General features: G+C 30.4%; 2 protein-coding genes across 2 annotated transcripts; both read right to left on the bottom strand.

Moving 5' to 3' along the window:
* Positions 1-612: 612 nt before the first annotated feature.
* Positions 613-6,545, bottom strand: LOC101264159 (E3 ubiquitin ligase SINA6). The gene is made up of 3 exons (XM_004248034.5): positions 6,011-6,545; positions 2,396-2,782; positions 613-1,137 (listed from the first exon to the last, which is right to left on the bottom strand). Exons 1-3 carry the CDS (start codon positions 6,212-6,214, stop codon positions 778-780), a joined length of 951 nt encoding a protein of 316 aa, XP_004248082.1. The 5' UTR covers positions 6,215-6,545; the 3' UTR covers positions 613-777.
* A 12,861-nt stretch (positions 6,546-19,406) lies between these two features.
* On the bottom strand, positions 19,407-21,139 carry LOC101264466 (aspartyl protease family protein 2). Its single transcript, XM_004248035.5, has one exon. It carries the CDS (start codon positions 20,974-20,976, stop codon positions 19,600-19,602), a length of 1,377 nt encoding a protein of 458 aa, XP_004248083.1. The 5' UTR covers positions 20,977-21,139; the 3' UTR covers positions 19,407-19,599.
* Positions 21,140-21,354: the final 215 nt, after the last annotated feature.

Here is a 21,354-nt window from a genome sequence, read left to right as displayed (position 1 = left end):
ATCTTTATTTTATTAAGTAATAGTCTTTAAGGGGTTCGCAACACCTTAACCACTAAGACTAAACATATATATTTATTGAACCAAAATTTAACTGTGTAATTTCTTATGCTTGACACCCCTTCAGCATGGTGGGTCCGCCCCTGTATATGTGGAATTTTATGCTAATATAGCGTACACATAGATATATATAGTTAAAAGGAACATTAAAACAATTAAATGCTAAAATTTAATAATTAAAAGATATTTTTATCTCACACCACCGTCTACCTCGACTTCCCCACTTCAATAGAGTTATTGTTTTGTGTCTTCTAATAATAGAGTTACAAGGTATGCAGAATTTAAAGTTTAATCCTTTATAAATATTCGAGATTGTATTTAATCCCTTGAGCAAGGAAGTTTTCGTGTAAATATTTGTGTTCTTTACTTTAAGCATTTACTTTAAACACGTCTATTTACTAACTTTGTCAAGGGGTCTGGTCTCTTAACTCGTGGTGGACTCATACAAGCCTACCATAACGGTCGGGTCAAGTTAAAATTTTGTAATTGTGACTCCAAATGAAGCCAGAAACGCAGCAGCACACATGACCAGAGAGATGTTTACTGGGATAATAATTTCAAACACAAGAACAAAAAGCTTATTACTACTTGATAAATAAACACAACTTCCATAGTTTTACAGAAGAATCTTCAACATCAAGACGATGCTAAACGCTAACGACAGTATCCAGCAACCCGAGAAGAAAAATGGAATCCACGAGTCGTGAGGTACGACGAGTATTAACTACATATTGGTATACATGCTCCTCCATCTGGATTTCGTTTTTCCTTCCATATTTTTCCAGTAACACGTAGCTTAAGCTCTTTTCTGTCGCCTCCAGAGAAGAAAAGTGCCATGTTACGTTGTATAATAAGCCCGTCATGGCTATCCCTAACTTTCCTATGACTATCTCTTATGCTCCGAGGGGTACCCTCCCAGATAAGTTTCCTTCCATTGCCCCCGACTTCAAGGCTGTAGCTGTAGTTTCGAGCATCTGTCTCATCTCCCATAAACCGAAGAAATGCCATGTATACAGGAGCCACGCCAAGCTGAAAGGCTTCAAAATGGAGACAGAAGGACTGACCGAAACAATTAAAAACCTGAAAAAAAGAGGTATACGCATGAAAATGACACACAGCTTTACGCCATCATATTTTAGAGTACTATGACTTCATCAGGAACAATTCTCAGAGGATAAAAACTAGAAGAAAACATGAGAAAGTAACCAAATACTCTTAAACAAAGGTGTCGTACCAGCGATGGTCTACTTCCAAACTGGCAAGCCCATTTCATAGATCCCAAGAGGATCATCTTAACTATTTGTTAAGATGTAAAGCCTAAGGTTCCATTTAGTAATGTCCTTTATAAATTACAGGGAAACTGATGTTTGGCTGGATATAATTCGTTTATATATAAGTATAGTTGAGGACTTGAAGTAATCAATGCAGAGTTGCAGACTCAACTAAAGATAGGACAATGGAAGAAGAAGACACATCGGTGATACGTTGATAGCTACGAGTTGAGGATAGGTTTTAGACTTGCTAGAGAACTTCTAATATTGTTACTATTATCTTATTTACCTATATGTTTAACTTATTTGTCCCTTCTAATTTATTTAGTATGATGATAATATGATATGAGCTTAAATGGAAAAATGAGGACGCATAGCCAACCCAACTTGTTTGGGACTAGGCATAGTTGATGTATAAGTTAATGTAATGTTTGGCTGGATAGTCAACGAGTTCTAATAATAACGGAGAAAGTACATTTGTGGTGTTTCATAATGATTACAACTACAATAACATACCTACTCTAATCCCACAATAGGGTCTGAGGAGGGTGGTGTGTGCGCGGACCTTACCACTATCTTGTGAGGTAGAGTGGTTGTTTCTGATGAGACATTCGCCTCAATAAAACATATCAAAGCAGGTTTGAAACAGAAATACAGTATTGTTTATCCTCGACCTCCATATACTAATACTATTTGATGATGATTTCAAGTAGCAAATATGGAAAATAGTGTTTTATATGTTGGTTAGAGCAAGTTACATAGAATTGGAAAGAAAGGGTGTTTAATTGTTCTTCCTCCATGAAGTGGAAAAGCATTTAATTGAGCGACTTTGTCAATTTGAAACAACCAAACATCAAAAAATGGTTTTATCATGGAAACAACTTCTGTCGAATCAAAGAGAGCCATTAATTACACAGCAAAATGGTAAATGCCTATTATCAGTATTCAAAATCTTCCAAATTTTGAGCCTTTAATCAAATATCAGATGCGCTGTTTATGAAGGACATGTTAATACACAACACGAAGATTCTTTTTATTTGAAAACATAACAACTGTATCCAACTTACCGTTAACATCCACGTCGCATTTTCCACTTGTCTAGGATTTGATTTGACATACCGATGATTAAAAGTGCAACCTGAATGCATGTCTACCTTGTGATCATCTCGCAAATGAGCAACCAAGTAAGGAATATCACCAACAATTGAGCACTCTGAGCCAGCATACGGGCAGTTGTAAGGTCTAAAATTACACATTGCCTCATGTTTCAGCTTACTGTAATAAGGAAATATCTCAGGACAGCCAAGAGAGCCATATTTGCAAGGAAGCTCAAGCGATTCAGCCACCTTTTCCAGTGCTAAGCATCTAATATCACCAAGCTCCTGTCTACACGTCGGACATCGATTGTGCACCCTTTCTTTACATGTTGAGCAGATGGTGTGCCCATTGTGACACTGTAGCAATAACATGGGGAAAATGGCACATAAGTAGCATTCCGAAATGAATTAAATTTGGTATATTTAAAATAATATTGGAGATTATTTCAACAAAGTGTTCATTAATGTTGGAACAAAAACGAGTCAAGTAGAGCATTGCTTAAATTCAGAGTTTCCAGTTACGGATAATTAAATTCACGTTTGGCTGACCTTATTAAGTATCTGTATTTTGTGAATGGTAGTTATGTAAATGCAGCATGCACTAGTATTCAGTTTAAAAAGCTACTTGTTCCTGGTATCATTAAGTATTGTGATCTTTATTCTCATATCATATTTCCAATCGGCTATTATCAGCAAAGGAAGAAAAAGTAGAAAAGGATCACAGGATTCATTTCTTACTCTTTCACTTCTGTCCTTCGCAACTTTCAATCACACAACAAGAATGTGAGATCTTACTTCTATTTTACCTCATCTTAACCAACTCGTATTGAAAGCAACTTTCCCTACCTTTTATTTCTTTGAGTTGCTTCAGATAAAAATACATGACCATATTGTAAATAAAAGGCCCAGCTTTAATCCATTAAACCAAAAAGACTGGTATACAACCAGAAAGATACAGAGTTTAATCAAGATGAATGACAATGTTATTACAGAAACAATCATTCAATACATCCTTTAGGCCCTAAACACCATCAACCACCACAGCACCACTCACAAGAGTCACAACTAACATGAACTAATGATAAATGTTCTTCTATATAGAGATCTATTCTTTTAACTATTAGCATTCATTGAGTTTTATCACTGTGTCTATTTTGAGCCAGTCACAAACAAAGAACATAGTACATTAAACATGTGTACTTGCATTGTACAATAGCAGAGCGCCTGCAACCCAAAAACTCATGCAGTTGGTCTGATAGCAAAACAAAACAAAGACAGAAGAAACACACAGAATCATATAGACTTAATGAAGAAGACAAAGGAGTTGATTGAAAATTTTGGCATTTGATCACATAACTAAGAGTTCATGATTAAAGGACACTATGTAATAAAAATGCAGATCTTGTTAGAGAAGCTATTACACATCTTTATGGATTTTTCTTAGACTTTCGAGGATAATACTATGAATTTACACTTCGACTGATGGCTAACAACTAGCCTATTAATAAGGTTAAATGTTTATCGACAACTTTGAAATTAATTGAAGAGTCAAACATCAGAATAGTTCAATACATTCAACTAGAAGTAGAGGAACTTTGCTCAGCTTCTTATAGCGGGTGTCATCTGTTTCTTGCTTTTCAGTTTCTGGTTTGGTTTTTTGCTCGGTTGGTTAGAAACAGAAAGTTCTAATTTCTAGCTTCTTAACTCTGTTACATCTACTATCAATAAGAGAAAATACTTGTATACTATTTATAAGTATTTCAAAGTATCATAAAAATGATACCGAATTAGGGCAAGTATAATGTACTTCACCAAATTTGCAGTGACCAAGTATAGAGTAAGGACAACTATAGCAATATATCAAAAGTTTCGGTTAGCAACAAATAGGGTCTCTGTAATTGAATCGAAAATAAGAAGCATTTCTTTAATATCTTTATACTAGACAAGAGGCATAATATTCAGCAAGTCGAGGAGAGATAGCGACAATTTGCCAAATGAAAAAATGGCTTCAGTTTTATCATAAACTTCCTCAAATACAGTAGCCATAACACCATACTGCTTCGGTATATTCATAGCAGTGTCGGAGCCAAAGTTTTTTGCTAAGGGGGTTCAAAATATAAAGAAGTAAACACATTTTTCAACCTTGGATATACAATGTAATTGACTAGGATGAATACCCTTGCACCCACGTGGCTCCACCCCTGGTTAACAGACACTAGTAAAGGTTTACTATGCTTCAGAATGCGGTGCATTGGGATCAGTATGCTTACACTGAAACCAACATTAGAAAACAAGAGAACCAATATAACTGTGACCACTTTCACAGTTAGAAGTCTTTGTCTAGCTATATAATAATGTTCAAAAAATCCTTGCAGTTCTAAAGGTTTACTATGCTTCAGAATGCGGTGCATTGGGATCAGTATGCTTACACTGAAACCAACATTAGAAAACAAGACAGCCAATATAACTGTGACCACTTTCACAGTTCTGAATACTAATTTACCTCCTCACTGCTTCAACCTATAATTTTCTACAAATTAACATTTATACATAGGACAAAATTGGTATTCCATAGCATAACTTCCTCATGAACGAAACTAATGACTTCAGAACCCAAACATCATAAACCTAAAACTCAAAGACTACTACTATTTATGCTATTTCAGAATACAAGAGTTACCATTTGCCACTAGAAGTCGATCAGACATGGTAAGAGCTCTGGAAAAACAGCACAGTTACACAAGTGTATAGAGTAATCAAAAAAGAGAGCAACATGGGAAACGTAAAGAAAGAAAATAAATTTCAGAAGCTACTATAGATCCCAAAAACAAGATTTACTCATTTAATTCTCCCACTTAAGTAAGTTCCCAAAGGTGATGGCTTTTTCACCCTTCCTTCAAGGAGATAGCTAAGTGGTTGAGAATAGGAAAAATATCTCGGGATCATAGTTTCAAACTCCCTCTATAGCATATGAGCACATCTGCTCCAGCCTCAGTGAGCAAGCTTACACAGCAACTGTGCTTGTGGGCTACAGTACGTAGCTCGACTGAATAGTTGAGGTGCAAGCCAACTAGGCAGGATATGACCATTACCAAATAATTAAAGCGAAAAGTAAAGCATAGAGCTTGATACCTCTCTAATCAAATCCAATAGAGCGTAAGCGACCCATTTACCAAATGAAATTTCAAGCTAATCCACTCAATTGATCAAGATTCCCACAGCAAACAAATTCATGGAACATGTAAGGATAAAGCTTCAGTAAACTGTAATTGAAAAAACCATATTCATCACTTTCCCTAAATTCATACCACACCTACCAAACATTCCCCCCTACCCCTGAAAAGAGGGAAAATGAATAGCTTAATGAGTCATTAATCACTAATCTAAACGGTTTCTCACAATATAAAGACATAAGCACCTCGGGTTAACTCAACCTCAAAAAGTCACCTCCTTGATTCACTCGAAGCCTGGACCTAACTTAACCCCAAAAAAGCTACCTCTTTGAACGAAGCTGAGCACACCACACTCAACTCCAAATCAAGTAACTGCAAAATGAGAAACATAAAAGGAAAAGAGAAAACAAACCTGATGGATTGGAGGATACATTGAATTAGTACAAACAGGGCATTCAAGAAGCTCATGGACACTCGTTGCTGGACGGATACTGTTATTGTTTTTGTTATTGTTGTTGTGGGGTGTCTTTGAAGAAGAAAAAAACTGAGAATGTACAATCTCATTCACATCAATACCATCTAAAGATGGTATGCATTCAATGCTATCTGACTCCATTCATACACACACAGAGACACACAAAAATCAATTCTTGATTCAATAACCAAAAAAGGAAGAATTTTTATTTATTGAATACTATGTTTTTGATGTATTTGTGGGTGTATAAGGAAAATTATTGATGGGGGTTTGAAGATCAAACTATTCGTTTGATTTGAAAAATGAAGAGAGAGAAAAACAGGGGAGAAGAAGAAGAAGATGAAGAGATATGGGGGTTTTAACTTTTCTATTTGGGGAAGAAGGAATACAATATTTCTTTTTTTGTCTTCTTTTCTTATTTTGGACTTGTGGTGTGCTTGGTATAATACATACAAGAAAAAATTTAGAAAAAATATGTTTTAAAAATTTTAAAAAGTGATATTTAATAATAATAATAAGTGACGTCCATCGAGAAAGTTTAGAAAAAAGACTTAGTATGTTTGTCCAATAATAAATTATTTATCATTCACTTGACACAAAAATTATAAATAGGACGATAATTTTATCATTTTACACTTTGAATATGATAAATACAACGTCCTGAAAAATGTAATAGGAGAATGGTTATAATTAATGGTAAGGATAAATTAGGAATTAAGTCTAATTTTATAAAGTGAACAAATATTGTTGAACATTTTAATACAATAGGCAAGTATTGTTGAACGAAGGGAGTAGATATTCAAAATAAGTAAGAAAGACATTTATTAATAGAAAAAGGGTCTGATATACCCCTTAACTTTGTCATTTGGAGCTGATATACCCCTCGTTATGAAAGTGGTCCATATATGCTCTTACCGTTATACAAACGGCTCCATTTAACGGAAGTTAAAAAAATTAATTTTAATTTTATATTTATTACTTTTAATTTTTTTAAAAAAAATAATTTAGGTGTATATATGATTCTTTCAGTCAAGTTCAAGGTATATTTTAATTTTTTTCATACATAAATTATTTTTGACTTCTTTTATTATAATTATTTGAGTTTCTTAAACTTATTTTCTTTTTCTTTCATTCCATATTTTTAAAGAAAAAAAATTTAACTATTTTTTTGTCTATATTGTAATTTGATTTTTGTATTCGAAGAAAAAAATTTAGTCATCTACAATAGGTTTTACAAGAATATTAGTGAAACATAAATAAATTTGATTATCTAAATAATAATTATAAATTAGTCATTCAAACAAAAATAGTCAAAAAAATATGTTTGACGAGAATTAAATTTACTCATATGGAATTATGTTTTTATTTAAAAATAATAAAAAGTTAGATTAAAATATATTTTTTTCCATTTCCGTTAGAGGAAAAAGGTATATATGAGTCACTTTCATAATAAAAGATATTTCGGCTCTAAATGACAAAGTTAAAGAGTATATCAGACCCTTTTTCCTTTATTAATTAGCAAAATAATTTTTTTTCTCATACCAAACACACTCTTATTCTATTTTGGTGTCAATTTTTATTTTTATTCTTTGACACTTTTTCTTTTAACATGTTTCAAAGATGATAAAGATTTGTTTTCATTTTAATTATTTAATTTCTTTTAGGGATAACTCTACAAGTTAGTTAAATTTACTATGCTTATTTTTACCTTCAATGACATTATTTTATTGGAATCAATTTAATTTTAGAAAATCATCGTTTTACAAGGAGAAAGAAATTGAAAGTGCATATGAAACTTTCATTTGGTTTTGAATTTAATAAAGTATATTTAGAAATACATAGACAAAAATTCTTTTTCACAAAAAAGGAAAAGGAGACAGACCCAGAGAGGTCGCCTACTTTCAGTCTCATTGCTCGTGAGATCGAAACACGCAAGCACTAGCTCTTTAAAGGCATTTGAAATTATTGAGCTGTAATAGTTTATTGTAACAAATGTGTCCAAAATATGTTATTTAATTATTTTAATATCATTTTACTTGTATATATATGATTTTTTTTTTCTAACGAAGGGTGTCCATTGCACACCTTGACAGTCACGTAGCTTTGCCCCGAATGATATTATTAATATTATACATATATTTTCTGACTTATACATAAATATCTTTATTAATTTTTAAAATTTTAAGTCTGGTAAAACAAATTTATATAAAATGAACTAATTGGGGCATTTGCTATCCTGCTTTTCTTCAGCTAAATTCATTTTGTTAGAGTTTGATTTTTTTTTTTCCCATTAAAATATATTCATTTTTCCAAACAAAAAAAAAAGAGTTACTTATTTCATGTTCAGTACTATATTAAAGTACATTGGTACAATTAAAGTTTAATTCGGACGTTAGAGCTCATTTTTGAGGATGATATTTTCAATATGATTTTTTCTACCTTGATTTTGCAATCTCTAATTAAAAGTAAACGAATGATTTAATATCTCAAAATGTTTCTCAATTTTTAAAATTTATCTAGCAAAGTTAATAAATTTTATTTTGTATCAATATAATCACTGAACTTAGGTTTTTATATCAATAAAATCACTCAATCAATTCCTTATTAAAAACAATTTACACAACAAATAAATTATTTTTGAAATTATGTTCATGATTAACCTACTAAATACATGACTCAAAATTATTATTTCATCATAAAATAATAAAAATTCAAAATAAAAGATAAATTTATCAAACTTTAAACCTAAAATTCTCCAAACTATCATCGATACATAGAACCTCACATTTATTTATTTACCAATGAATTATCCAAATTGATTAAACTATCGGAGCAAGTTCGGCATAAGCAGAAGTAGTATACCAGATGAAATCTTTTTTTATTTTATTTATAATATATAATAAAATAATAATTTTAAGCTATTTATTTATTATTTTAATTGTGATCATATATTTTTTAAAAAAAGTTATTTTGTTTTTTAATGATAAATTTTAGTTGATTGATTTTATTGATATACATGTTTAAGTTGAGTGATTTTATTGATATATAAGCCTAAGTTGAGTGATTTTAATGATACAAAATAAAATTTAGTGACTTTGCTAGATACTTTTTAAAAGTTGAGCGACCTTCTTTAAGATATTAACGCTAAACAAATCTCAATGGTTCTATCACAATTCATGTTAGATAATTATTCCCACGTTTTCAATTTATTTTTTCATTTCCTTTTTTATATATTTTCATGTGATTCGTTACATTCTTAGATTCAATGTTTTTTCTAAAAACGGTTTTTTTAAAAAAATAATCATACTTCATGAAACATTGAAATTTATTAGACATTTGAAATTTTAAGCTCAGATTATTATTTATTAAGCGTTAAATAATATTTTTGATATAAATTTATATTTTATATCGAAAATATTTTAAATTTCATAAATTTTTATCACGAACAACATGAATATGAGTGGTATGAGAAGGAGAAAAGTTCAAATTTGCTTTTGAACTTGTGAAGTGGTCCAAAATTTATCCTCCATTAATAATTCGAGTCGATCAAACCGTTGTTATATAAAATTGATATAAAAAATAATTTTAGTTGCCAAAGATAGAAAGAAAATTTTCAAACACGTGAAATATTTATAATAAATAATGAAAATTATATGAAATGAAATAAATTTATTTTTGAACAGTGCCCTTTACTGCAGGAAACTAATTAGAGACTAAAGAGTCCTTTCGTTTTCATATTGTAGTAGTGGACAATAATTCAAATTTTTTTAAATTTTAAAACATTTTATTTTGTCCCCATCAAAATAAATAGACAAAAAGGACTTGTTCTATTCGAAATTTCAAACTTAATAGAACTCAATTTTTCAAATTCTAAGATAAGGACTTGTCAATAGGAAAATTAATGATCACCCAAACAGTAAAACAAAAAGGGAAAATCACTTACAAGTAAATTACTCAATATACTTATCAAAATAATTATTCTTTTAGAAAAATCAAGATATGATTTTAGGGAGAAGGGCAAAAATGTTTTTCTAACTTTTGTTTAATAGATAGTTTATCCTTCATTATACTATATGGTCATTCATATCCTTCGCTGTTAGAAAATTTGTTATTCGTATTCTTCAAATTAATGTTAAAGAAAAATTTGTCATGTCTAAATTTTAAATGTTTTGTCATGTCTAGTGTAATACAAAGTGAATAATTTTAGATAAAAAATATATGTCGTTATTCACTTCACATTCATCTTTTATCTTCTTTTTCGTAATATAATGTTTTGACCTATGCAAATTGATAGTCATAACTCATATCTCAACAACCCATAAGGGATATATATATATATATATATATATATCATGTGCCCGCATCAATGTAGATCAAACGTATATTTTTTTTTCTTTCAATTTATGTGACACAAATGAAATTTGAAAAGGTGAACTAAATAATTTATGTGTTTTCTAAAAATATATTAGATTGTTAATTTATGTACTTTTATGTTATTTTCTAATAATATATGTTATTCATCTGTTTTATTTTACGTGATACTGATTTTAGGAAAGTAAACTAAATTTTCTATATGATTCTCACATATTTTTAATTGTCATTTTACTGTAATTCATAGTATTTCTTAGTTCTTACGTTATTTTCAAATAATATATGCAATTTTTTTGTTTCGATAAAAATAAGGAAGTCAACCAAATTTCATCGTGTTTTTTAACTATGTTTTTCTAAAAATATCTAAAATTGTTACATTGTGTTTTTAAGCTCCTTTTTTTTTTTAATGAAATTTTCAAATATGTAGCAAATTAGAAATTAAAACGAAGAATTAAAATTTTCAAATCATTATATTTTTATATTAAAAAGTTCAAATCTTTAAAACTTCACATATATGCACAAATGTATAGAAGGAAACCAAACGATTTTTAAAAAAAAAAAATAATTTATGAAATCTCATTTCAATAATAACACACACACACACATATATATAAATATATATATATATATATATATATTTCATTTTTAATATATGACTCCCTCCTTTTCAATTTATATGAACTTATTTTTTACTTCATTTCAAAAAGGAAAAAACTTCTGAATTTTATTTTTTTTTATATAGCATATTAAAAATCACAAAATTAAAAAATATTTCAATACACAAAATTTAATACACACACAAATTTTAATTTTAATTTTGATTGGTTTTATTTAATATTATACTCGATATATAATTATTAAGAGTTGAGTGTAATCATTATTTATTAACTTTCATATAATAAATAAATATCACAATAACTCATAAAAAATGAAGAAATAACAAAAATGAGGATATATATATATATATATATATATATGCGAAGAATATTAGAATAAAAATGAAATTGCGGACTTCAAGAAATCTCTTTCGTAAATTTTGAAGTTGTGTGCATTTAAAGGTTAAAAAAAATCAAGCTAGTCACCTATATTATTTGTTTCTTTGCTTTGTTATCTTAAGAAAATGATGAATGCAATTATCTTTAAGTCTCCTAAATCTTTCATCTTGAAAGTATTCAACAGTATTCCTTTTGTATCCTTTATCAAACTAAGATCATTTCCGGTAATCATCATATCATCTACATACACTAAAATTACCACCAAGGATTCACCAGTCGTTTTTATAAACAGTGAGTAATCTAGATGACTTTGAACAAAATCAAGATTAAGCAGTGCCTCTGTGAGTTTTACATTCCACCGTCTAGATGCCTGTTTCAAACCATATAAGGATTTAATGAGCTTACACACTGGTTTCTCCCCTTGCACATTAAAATCTTTGGGAGTTTGGAAACCTTGAGGAAGGGTCATATAAACTTCTTCTAACAGATCACCTCGAAGAAATGCATTTGAAACATCCATTTGATGAACATGTCATTTCTCAGTAGCAGCAAGTGCTAATACACTTCTATAGTAACCATTTTCACCACTGGAGAAAAGGTTTTTTGATAATCAATACCTTCTCTTTGATTGAATCCTTTTGCAACTAATCGAACTTGAAATCTATCTACCTCACTTGAAGCTAAATATTTGATTTTAAATACTCATTTGCACCCAATAGCCTTCTTGCCTGGGGTAATGGAACAATAGTCCAAGTGTTGTTAGCATCCAAGGCTGAAATTTCAGAGGTCATAGCATCTACCCATCTCTGATAGGGTGTATGTAAATGATCATAAGCAACATATTTGTCAATAGAGTAAACTGGCTTATTACCAGACTTGAGTTTTGCAGCTGCTACATAGTCTTTCATACATAAAGGAGCTTTGCTACTCCTTGTAGACCTTCTTTGTTCAGGAATGGAAACATCTAATGTAGATGTATCAGGTCCAGCCTCAGTTGTAGATAAATTTCTAGGATCAGAATCAACATCTGAAGAAAAAGTAGTAGGAAATAATTGTCAAGCTGTGGAAGCTGGAATTGCAAAAGGAAATGTAGATTCTCTGAACAATACATCTCTACTAAGAAAAAAATACTTGTTCTTCAAATCATAAAGTATATATCCTTTAGTATTCTCACTATAACCCATATGAACAACAACTACACTTCTTGGCTGAAACTTATCCTGAATATACATATTTTTGGCAAAACATAAGCAACCTAGTACTCTCAAATGTTGAAGTGAGGGTTGTTTCTTGTGGAACATTCCATAGGGTGATTTACCATGTAACACTGGTGTAGGAAGCCTATTAATAATATATGCAGCACTCAATATACAATGTCCCCAAAATTTGATTGGAATATGACCTTGAAACTTTATTGCTCTAGCTATCACCAAGATATGTTTGTGTTTTCTCTCAACAATTCCATTCTGCTGAGGTGTATGAAAACAGGTTATTTGATGAACAATCCCTAGACTGGTGAACAACTTGTTACATTTAGCATTTATAAATTCAGAACCATTATCAGTTCTAATGATCTGAACTTTCGAATGAAACTGAGTTTGAACTAAAACAAAGAAGTTTTGTAGTACAACACAAACATCACTTTTCAACTTGATTAGAAAGAGCCACAACATTCTTGTACAATCATCAACAATTGTTACAAAGAATTTATTGCCATTATGAGTAGTAGTATTGAATGGCCCCATACATCAATGTGTAACAGCTTGAAAGACTGAATAGACATGGAAGTACTATGAACAAATGGTAGTCTATGTTGTTTAGCTAGTGGACAAATTGTGCAAGTATGTACTTTCTTGGAACATTGAGTGACAGGAAAGTTAAAAACTTGTGTTAAAACACTAGGTGAGGTGTAGCCTAGCCTTTGATGCCATAGTAGAACTTTTGAATCAGATATGGATGGAGATAAAGCTGGAGTTTGTGTTTCTTTATCCTCTTCTGCTGTGAAACACTGAGTATGTTTGTCTCTACTGACTTTGTGAATAGGTAAATGATAGAGACCTACATTTTCTCTACCAATCCCCCTCACCTGCCCACTGTAGAGGTCCTGAAAGATGACAAAGTCAGGAAAGAAGGAAACAACACAATTTAGATCCTTTGTAAGCTTTGAGACTGACAACAGATTAAACTTGAAATCAGGAATTAATAGAACATTTTCTATAGTGTCTTGTGAAGTCAGATGACAAGATCCTGTGTGAGTAACCTTCACATTATCTCCATTTGGCAAATATACTCTTCTAGGTTTATCTGATAAAACTTGATGTTGATAATCAAGTATAGTAGGCAAGGATGTCATATGATTAGTAGCACCTAAATCTATAATCCACCCCTGCTGTTTATTCCCAACTGTAAGTGCAATATCTTTACCTGTTGAGGATAAATAATCTTGAACTAGATTAGCATCTCCAGCATTGTTAGATTGTGAAGTTGATCCTTCTATTCCTCCTTTAGTATTTGTATGTCCAAGCATTTGTAGTATCTGACTGTATTGATCCTGAATAACACTCATTCCTCTAGTATAATCATTATGAGTTAACCTTCTACTGAAACCTTGGCTATATCAATTTTTGCTTGAACTTCCTTCTCTGTTAGAATTAAAATCTTTTGTGTACTTTTGTTCTTGATCATTACTAACAGCATTGTGAGTTGTATGGAACTATCTTTTGTTATTATGATTTCTTCCTCTTCCATATGATGGTCCTTTCTTCCTTCTTTCAAGACCATGAAGCTGAAAACAATTAGCTGGGGTATGTCTTGTTCGATTACAATAATCACAGTATACACTTGGATCATAGCTAGGAACGTTAGGAGATTTGTGTTTAGGTAGAGATGAATTTCGAGCAGTGAACATTGCATGTAATTCCATATGTTCACTACTAGTAGATTGTGTAATTCTACTGACTTTCTCTCTCGATCAACATAGAATAGACCTTATTAAGAGAAGGAAGAGGCATCATCATATGGATCTGGCCTCTAGGTTGATCATATGATTCATTAAGACCCATAAGAAACTGCAGCAATTTTTTATTGTGCATAAATGTAATAAAATCTCTTGAATCAGGACAACCACAACTAGATATAGGAACCAAACTATCATACTCTACCCATAGCTCTCTCAATCGAGAAAAGTATACAGAGATAGTGCTCATACCTTGACTGATTGTTGCAATTTCTTTGTGTAATTGATAAATTCAATTCCCATCCACTTTATCATACCTTTCACACAAATCCTTCCACACCTCTGCTGCATTTGTTGAGTAAACAATTCCACTAAGCAGTTCTTTTGATACACAATTCATGATCCATGATAAAACAATGGCATTACATCGTTCCCACAAATTTTTCAAATTTTCTCCATATGCTTCCTTCTTGCAAGATCCATCGATGATTTCTAGCTTGTTTCTTCCCAAAATAGCTATTCTCATAGCTCTGCTCCACACCAAGAAGTTTTCAGATCCAGATAGCTGGATCGAGATCAACATAACACCTGAAGTATCAATGTTATTCAAGAACAATGGATGATTATGGCTCAATTTTTTCGGGTAATTCATTATCAACAGTTGCCATTGCTGCTTCAATTTCTCAGATCTAGCTTGAACAAATTTTGATTATAATAACTGCAAGAGCTCTGATACCATGTTTAGTAATTCAGAATGAAGACATGAAGAAGAAGAAGAAGAAGAGTGATTCATATATTCTGGAAGGTTCTAAGAACAGAGAGTTCAAAATTGAAAAATATGAGAGTTATCTTTGCCTTATTTACATTCATGTATATATATACACATTGAAGGAATATTATAACTACTTTAACTAACTCCTATCTAATTAGTACCCTAGTTTGTTACAAATTACATATATACCAACTTATTCAAGTGATCCCTTCTTTAATAAACATGTCCATAAAAATAATTACATGATGGATGCGATTATTTAGCCATATTGTTTTAAGGATAAACAATTATTTGTGTATGTAAATTGAATTCAAATATGAAGATCTAAGTAATGAAATGTTTTATTAGTTAAATGGACTAAGAATAAGACTTTATTTAAAAAAATTACTCGATACTCGGAGACCACATTAAAATCTTTATCAAGGATAAATTATAGGAATCACATACTTTTAATATGAGATAATAATATATCCATCTTTAGTTTGTAATCACATTGATCCCTTTAAATGTAACACAAAACGAATACATAATATGTAGCTCGAATACATTAAAGAGTATCTTGGATACATTAACATAAATCTAATACATAATATGTAGTTCGGATAGATTAAAAACTAGTCGGATATATAATATGTAGCTCGGATACATTATAAAATAAATCGAGTACATGATATGTAATTCGAATACATTAATATGTAGCTCGGATATAATAAAAAAAATAAGGAATTTTAGAGGTTTTTAGAAATAAACGGAAATATTGAAAATGAGGAAAACATAAACCATATATTTATGTTGAATTGTCCACTGCAAAGCCCATTTGCCGCTCCCAACATAATTTTTTCATGCCCAAAACTCGAAACTAATACCTCTAAATAAGAATAAAAAAGTTTTCAACCACGACAACTCAACTATACCAATGAATATAGTCATATTTTATTGGGAAAAGGGTCTGATATATCCCTCAACTTTGTCATTTAGAGCTGATATACCCTTGTTATGAAAGTGGCTCATATATACTCCTACTTGTAAATAAATGGCTCACATATACCCTTTTCCTCTAACGGAAATGAAAAAATAATAATTTTCAATCTAAATTTTTATTATCTTTTTCAAAAAAATATAATCCCATATGAGTAAATTTAATTCTCGTCAAACATATTTTTTTGACTTTTTTTTTGTTTCAATGACTAATTTATAATTATTATTTTGATAGTCAAATTTATTTATGTTTCACTAATATTCTTGTAAAACTTATTGTAGATGACCAAAAAAATTTTCGAATACGAAATTAAATTACAATACACACAAAAAAATAGTTTAATTTTTTTTCTTTAAACTAAGGAATGAAAGAAAAAAATAAAATAAGAATAAGAAACTCAAATAATTATAATAAAAGAAGTCAAAAAATAATTTATGTATGAAAAAAATTAAAATATACCTTGAACTTTTATAGAAGAATCATATATACCTCTAAATAATTTTTTTTAAAAAATTATAAGTAATAAATATAAATTTAAAACTAATTGTTTAAAATTCCGTTAAATGAAGGGCATATGTGAGCCATTCTGTAACGGCAGAGGTATATGTGAGCCGTTTGTATAACGGTAAGGGTATATATGAGCCACTTTTATAATGAGGGGTGTATCAGCTCCAAATGACAAAGTTGAGAGGTATATCAGACTCTTTTCCCTTAATTATTTATATATAAAAAAAAATTCAAAGGCATAAAAAGTATACATCTATATAGCTGGTCAAAAGTCTTCAAATATATATACGGACTATGCAAAGTAGTTTATCTATACCTGATTTATACGTTAACTATACATTATGATACACTTAAAAAGTTGAATATAGCTTAATTATACATAACGTATATACTAACTATACATGAAGTACACATAGACACTACTCAAAATCACCTTTAAACAGTCCTAAAGACCTGAAATCTTCTCAATATTTTAAGTCTTTGATATATAATTCGTTTTAAACAATTCTCGTTTACGATGTATCGAATTTTAAGGAAAAAGATGAGGAAGGATGAGGAACCAAAAGCAATAGAAGAAGATGAAGAAGAAGGGAGTACATAGCTAAAATTAGGGTTGAATGACCATTTTTGGTAAATTAAAAAACAGAATTAAATTGAGCTAAAATAATGGTGAGTTAATTTTATGAGTTGACATTTTGCATAATTTTTTCAAAAAAATTCAACAAAAATATTTGCATGTATAATATATTGTATCCGTGTTGTAAAAGTACTTTTTTAATGTATCATATTATATAAATAGTATATAATTGTGAATATATAATGTATAACTATGTTTAATAGAGATGTTATATATACCATTTATATGATGATTATACATTGCAACAATTCATCTTTCTTAACAAATTGATATATTTCAATTTCGACCTAATCAAGTTTAATCTAAACAATCTCAAAATTTCATCTAAACAATCTCAAAATTATTTGAAAAAGGATTTCTTAAAATTTTATATTTTATAAGAGATAAATTACATTACTTACAAAGTTATATTTATGATTTTACAAAGGACAATAGTGAAAATTATGATTGAACTATGTATTTGCATGTTTTTCTTAATATGTGTGCATTGTCGCACAAATTCAGTAGTAACATACTATTGCTATTTTGATTATTTAATTCATATGGATAATGTCGGACTAGTTTATTAAAAAATTAATATTCATATATTGAAAAAAAAATTTGAAAAACTTTGACAAATTAGTAAAATTGATAAACAAGAAAAGTGAAAAGTTTGAGGTGTAGAAATCATGAAAATTATGTTTATAGTTTGAGGTGTTGAAATCATGAAAATATTCAAACATGCTTAAATGTAATAATGATCATGTCTTGTACGAAACTTTTTGGAGAATTATTGGAATATTTTTTCAAGTTTGCCCTATATTTAATGAACTTTTTAGTTATCATACATTTTTTTTAAAAAAAAATAGTTTTGAAATAATAAAAAGAATAATAGTGAAAATTGCCTTTCATTTATGTCTTTAAATACTTTTGTAACCATTAGAATATATCGCACTCGCACCTCCAATAATTCAGAACAATTTACTTAATATAGACTTGAGAAGGATTAAATTTTTTACATTAATCGTAACAGATTATGCGAAAGATAAATAGTAAATTGTGTTATGGAGCACCCTTCAATTAACCACTTTCTAAATGATCTTTCTGTTAATATTTTTTAGCAAAAAAGACACCATCATTAGCACATAATAATGTGATCCAATTTATATCAATTTATCAAAATTAGTTGTATAATTTTTTAATTAAAATTAATTACGTTCTATTGATATTTTGATTATCAAATTCACATATATTCACATTTATAAAAATTAAAAACTTTGACAAAATTAGAAAATTGATAAACAAGAAAAGTGAAATGTTTGAGGCGTTGAAATCATGAAAATATTCAAACAATGCTTAAATATAATAATGATTACGTCGAAATTTATTGGAGAAAAAGAATTACATGGAATCAAATTTACGATATGAATATATTCCTTCTAAAATAATATTATAAAGTGAATTGTTTATAGTTGAAGAAATATTTATATGAAGTTTGAATAGTTTTTTTTAAAAAAAAATAAATAAAAATTTTAAGTTATATTTTTCTAAAGAATATATCATACCCAATAATTCACTCGAAAAGAACTCAGCTTTTTACATAAATCGTGACAGATTATGCCAAAGTGAATTTTGTCAAATTTGACTAAAAAGTTAAAAAAAAAATTATTTTAAAATAAATTAATTTTTTTATTTTATTTAGTTAAAAGGTATCAAAATTAAGAGGGTGAAAAATGTTTGAAAAGGTAAAATAATATGAAAAAACGTATTCTAGCTATCTAAATCAAGTCGATATATTTTTTATTATTATATAATTTAATAAAGTAATATATATTAATTAATTAATAAACGAGTGCAAATAAATTTTACCTAAATATCATAGATAGTCAAAATTTTTAGCTAAAAAGATTTTTCCTTTTTCTAATTAGTATTTCCTTTTTTTCAAAAATTATGTCCCTATGTTCTTTTTAGTGTGTTAAAAAGAATTATTTTCTTTTTTGATAATACTTTAACTTTCGTATAACATGTTTAAAAATAAATAAAATTAAAGGACATTTTAATACATTTGATATAACTTTAATTTAGAAGTATTCTTTCTTTTTGTTAAACACAATTTCTAAGTTACACTGGGTTATCATTTTTGAAACGGAAAAAGTATTTATTTTTTTTTGGTTGAAAAACAAAAATTTTAGCAAAAAGACAGCATGATTAGCACATAATGCAAAACAAAAGCATGTGAAACTTTTCCTCTTTTTCTGCAAAAGTGCTAATTTTATCTCTGCAGATTCATTAGTCATTACTAAACAAACTGTTTAACTTAATCTTTTTAATTAATAAGAACATCCACGAGGAGCAAACCCTAATCGAGAACCCGCAAGATCAAATACGACCCGAAAACCCTGTTGCTGGATATTCCCAATTATTGACAACCCGCCATTTGTACCCGCAAATCCAAAGCAGTATCTCCCTTCAGTGTTCACTGGGATCATATAATTCGCCGCCGGTAATGCCACGTCAGCTCCGGCGAAGTGTAAAACCATCGTCGGTACCTTCGCCTGTTTTTTCCCCGACAGATCATAACATGTATCGAACAAAGAGAAATTCGGTGCTCTCTTCAAATCTTTAGCACCCAATCTGAAAGCATCCCTCACTGCTATATAACCGGGTCGGGTCAACCGGGTTACTGAAGTACCCGAATCGACTATAACCCCACCGTTACCTTCAGCATCAAGCTTAAACAACTCCGGCGTGACTGCCGGTACCTTCGTACCTCCGACGCTAATTCCGGTGAGCTCCACGTAGTAAAACGTGTCGAGTTTTGGATTGGTGAGGAGAGGGGTAAAAATGGTATTTCGGGTAACGGCTGATTCGCCGAAGACGATATAAGACGGTTTAGCTGAACCAATCCGGTCTACAAGGCAGTATGAGAATTTCTGACCGAACCGGTTACCGGCTTGACCCGGAAACGAGAGTTTCCCTTTTCCTAACCCTAATAAACCGGCAGCTCCGATAAACAAACCTTCATTATCATGGCCGCATCCAAACGAAATATTGCTAACACTTGTTTTTCTGAAATTTAAAGTTTCCGTCGAGTATTCACCGACGGTAAACGAACCATCGCCGTATGAGACTTGGTAAAGGCATTTGTTCCGATTGTTACATCCTGAGGAATCAAGTCGGCGGCACAACGGAGAATCACAAGTGACCGTAGAGAAGGAAGACGACTTACTCGGGTCAAAAACCGGGTCTGATTGAGAGTAACATTTCGAACAAGGCAAACATTGGATCCAAACAATATCACTACCCGTATCTAGAACTAAGTAAACGTACTTAACCGGCGTACCGATACCAATACGGGTAAAATACTCACCACTCCCCTGAGATAGACCGGAGATAACAGAGCTGCTGAAATCCTTACCGGTGGAATTAGCGGAAAGAAGGGAAAGGGATTTGGCTCTAATAGCATCGCGTTGGAGGCGGAGTTTGAACAATGCATGAGGAGTTGCGTTGAAGGATGAAGGTGAAAGTAAGTCGACATGGTGTAATTGTACAGAGAGAGTATTTTCGTTATCGGAAGATAGTTGTGGTTCCCATGAGAGAGATTGAAGTTGAGGGAGAGGATTTAGGGTCAGTGTTTGATACTGAAGAGAATGAGCTGCAGCAAAAATGGTGAAGAAGAAGAGAACTGAAATGAGCTTCTCTTCCATTGTTGTAGAGTGGATGAGAGTAATAGAGTGACATATTGGGAGTATAAATAGAGGTAGTAGTAATAGTGTGTGAACTTTTGACTTTCAAAAAAACAAGTGTGTATCCACTGTATGGTTTCACTATTTTCTATGCTCTTTTCACTTTTTGTTTCTATTATCTCATTTGTTTGCGTAGTTCTCCGCGATTAAATAAATAATCATAATACATAAATGTACTCTTTAACTTGATTTTAAATTATATTTATATTCTTTAATTTTAGATATGTACACATGCACACTTAAATTTGTATAAAGTTAAACAAATAAACATACATGTCATTCTACATGTTATTTTTTGTCCTACGTGCATTGCGTCATATATGACTCATGTGTTTATGT

Source organism: Solanum lycopersicum, chromosome 10, assembly GCF_036512215.1.
Source record: "Solanum lycopersicum chromosome 10, SLM_r2.1".
In the NCBI taxonomy this organism is placed as follows: Eukaryota; Viridiplantae; Streptophyta; class Magnoliopsida; order Solanales; family Solanaceae; genus Solanum; species Solanum lycopersicum.
The sequence above is the reverse complement of the archived record's forward strand: the minus strand, read 5'-3'. Positions and strand labels throughout refer to the sequence as shown.